This window comes from Sinocyclocheilus rhinocerous, unplaced genomic scaffold (genome assembly GCF_001515625.1).
Source record: "Sinocyclocheilus rhinocerous isolate Xijiao unplaced genomic scaffold, SAMN03320098_v1.1 scaffold1915, whole genome shotgun sequence".
Classification (NCBI taxonomy): domain Eukaryota; kingdom Metazoa; phylum Chordata; class Actinopteri; order Cypriniformes; family Cyprinidae; genus Sinocyclocheilus; species Sinocyclocheilus rhinocerous.
In genome coordinates, this window is record NW_015639873.1 from 552,172 (window position 1) to 555,490 (window position 3,319).

The 3,319-nt window shown below is 35.2% G+C and overlaps 1 protein-coding gene across 2 annotated transcripts in view; it reads left to right on the forward strand.

Moving 5' to 3' along the window:
* LOC107752242 (voltage-gated potassium channel subunit beta-3-like) overlaps window positions 1-2,633 on the forward strand; it is a 35,125-nt gene extending 32,492 nt beyond the window's left edge. For both annotated transcript variants that reach the window (XM_016568171.1, XM_016568170.1), the window contains exon 14: window positions 1,314-2,633. In XM_016568171.1, the coding sequence (XP_016423657.1) occupies window positions 1,314-1,403 (90 nt within the window). In that variant the 3' untranslated portion in view covers window positions 1,404-2,633. The remainder of the gene's footprint in view (window positions 1-1,313) is intronic.
* The last annotated feature ends 686 nt before the right edge of the window (window positions 2,634-3,319 follow it).

Consider the following 3,319-nt stretch of genomic DNA (forward strand, 5'->3'; position numbering starts at 1 on the left):
ACACACGCAGACACACACACACACACACACACACACACACACGCACACACACACACACACACACACACACACACAGACAGACACAGAAACACACACACACACACACACACACACTCTACCATTAGGGTTGGATTTTTTTTTTTATGTATTTGAAAGAATTCTCTTCTGAACACCAAAGCTGCATTTATTTTATCAAAAACACAGTAAAAAATTTAACATTGTGAAATATTATTACAATTTAAAATAACTGCTTTCTATTAAAATATAGTTTCAAATGTAATTTATTCCTGTGATGCAAAGCTGAATTTGAACGAGATCCTTAAGAAATCATTCCCTTGTGAAAAAGAAGTGCTTAATCATAGCTATTAAATGTGCAGTTTTAGTGTACATCAAATCTTAAATGTATATTTTGTTTAAAAACTGTGCTTGCAGACATTATAATATTAATGCAATAAAAGACCACTTAAGTGTACCTAAAGAGAATAAACTTTCAAGACTGTTTGAAAAAAATAAACTTTTAAAAAATAGTGCAGTTTTGTCCAATTAAAAGTCTTTAGGCGTGCTTTAAAGAAGTACACTTATTTTGATAAGTACATTTAAAGTACTTAATTATAATTTCAACTCTAGTGTGTTATTTGATATTACATTTAAAGTTAATATATTTGAAATGTACTAAACTGCTACTTCATCATTTCAAATGTGCAACTACAAATATATTTAAAAACATGACATACATGTTTCAATAGAAATGACATTAAAGGATATTTTAGTTTGCCACAAATCTGTACATTCAGCAGTGACTTTAACCATATTTCAAAGACAACAGAAGTAACTATGAAATTACATATAAAGATGTACTTGAGTCCTACTTCAGTGGGTCAGAAAAGCACTCTTCAACAAGTTCAACTAAATGCATTTAATATCAATTTAAACTATAAAATATTCTCATTCTCATTGCAAATAACATGTCTAAAAACATTACATTCAGTTTGCACATAATATGTATTTTCTTTAAAGTATATAATTTTTCGCTTTAAAAGTTTGCTAAAGTGTGCTTTTTCACAAGGGTTCTACTATTCTGATTTTTAATGTTCAAACAAGCAACATTTCTTATTATTATCAATGTTGCGCTGCTTCATTTTTTGTGTGGAAACAAATCTTTGATGAACAGAAAGTTCAAAAGAACAGAATTTATTTGAAATGGAAAGATTTTGTAACATTCTTTACTGTCTTTTTTGATCAATGTAATGAATCCTTGCTGAATACGTTTCACAAAAAGCGTCCTAATAAGATGATTTTCATATTCTCTCCAGGTGCTGTCTCAGATGACGCCTCAGACTGTGAGCGAGATGGATGCTCTCCTGGGCAACAAGCCTCACTCCAAGAAAGAGTCACGTGCGTGAGGGAACCAGAGAGATGACATGAACATGTGCAGCCAAGAAAAGACAAAGAACACAAGGGGGACAGACGGAACACGGCGTACCATCGCTTTTCTGCTCTCCCGTATATTACAACACCTGCATGCCTTCTGCAACATGCTTCCAGCCCACACCGCACTGCTCTCTGTAACCCTGCTCAAACATCTGAACATAACCCACCAATTCAACACGGAAACGGCTGTCTGCAACAACTTTTCATTTCTTTACTCGGAGAGACTGAAGATCCAGTCTTTCATGAGGAAGTACTGCCGATTGTAGGAGGTGGATGAAAGTGTCAAAAAGCTTGTTTATTAGCAGGCCCAGACGGAATCTGCAGCTTGTTTTTTTTGCAGAATTCCACTGTTTCCAATGCGGAATTCTGTGAAATGGATCAAATGTGATACATTGGAGAGTGCTATATCATTGTTGCCAGCTGGAAGCATTATCAGATTTGCCAAAATATTTATTAAAAGGACATGTGTAGGAATGATGTGTAGGACTTTTTTAGTTAGGACTAAAACCTGCACAGATTCCGCGTGGGCCTGGTCGTGCGTTCAAGAACGTATGAACGTGTGTGCATGCGGTGACACTTTTTGAATCAAACTCTCCGGTGCTGGTGTTGCACATGAGTGACTCAGAAAATGGGTGACGCCAAGTGAAGATGCTTCTGAGAGCCGCCCGTCCTGTTTGTTGGGACGTTCACTGCCTACAGGAGCAACATGCAGCAACTGCAAACAGCTGTTTGGACACATCACAAGTCTTCCTCCATTTCACTCCTTTCCATCTCTCCTTGTGTTTACAACGGTGCACCTGTCCCTTTAAGAGAATCCGTGCTGTTAGTGGAGGGGCGTGTGAGTGTGTACACAGTACCTTGCGAATATATTCAGACCCTCACCAGTTCACTCATTTAAAAACAACTCTTTTAGTCACTATTACTATTACTGACAAACACCTAACTCTCAGTAGACTTAAACTGATGGAGTGCTACAGACAGGAAAGATACCTCAAATCATGCGGCGTGTTTCCTAATGATTTTAATGACAAAAACAGGCAAGAAAATCTCATAGACTTAGACTGAAGGAGCCACATTTAGGACCAGAATATCATTGACCAAGACCATGACCATGTCTTGAACTCGGTCGTAGTGGTCTTGAAAGACCCCAGTGGTAATATATGTATATATATGTGACCCTGGAGCACAAAAGCAGTCTTAAGTCGCTGGGGTATATTTGTAGCAATAGCCAACAATACATTGTATGGTCAAAATTATACATTTCTCTTTTATGCCAGAAATCATTAGGATATTAAGTAAAGATCATGTTCCATGAAGATATTTTGTAAATTTCCTACTGTAAATATATCAAAACTTAATTTTTAATTAGTATTATGCATTGCTAAGAACTTCATTTGAACAACTTTAAAGATGATTTTCTCAATATTTAGATTTTTTTGCACCCTCAGATTCCAGATTTTCAAATAGTTGTATCTCGACCAAATATTGTCCTATCCTAACAAACGCTTATTTATTCAGCTTTTTTTCAATATTTTGAAAAATTGACACTTAAGACTGGTTTTGTGGTCCAGGGTCACATATATAAATAAAGGATTTCAATGGATTTGGAAAAGAAAGAAGAACAGTAAAGTACTATTTTTGTAAAGTACTCAATTTAGTTTGCAAATAATATTTTTATTTTAAATGATGCACACATTTAATCTTATTCATATGCCTAATATGTTGAAAATGCAAAATATTTCTTGTCTCGTCACATGTGATTATGAATTACATGAACCACATAAATTAAAGATTTTCAAATCAGCAAAATTTGATAAAACGCTGAGTAGCTTGCATCACTTTATATTGCTGTTGATCATGAACATTTCTGTTGTAAAACGGTTGTCAA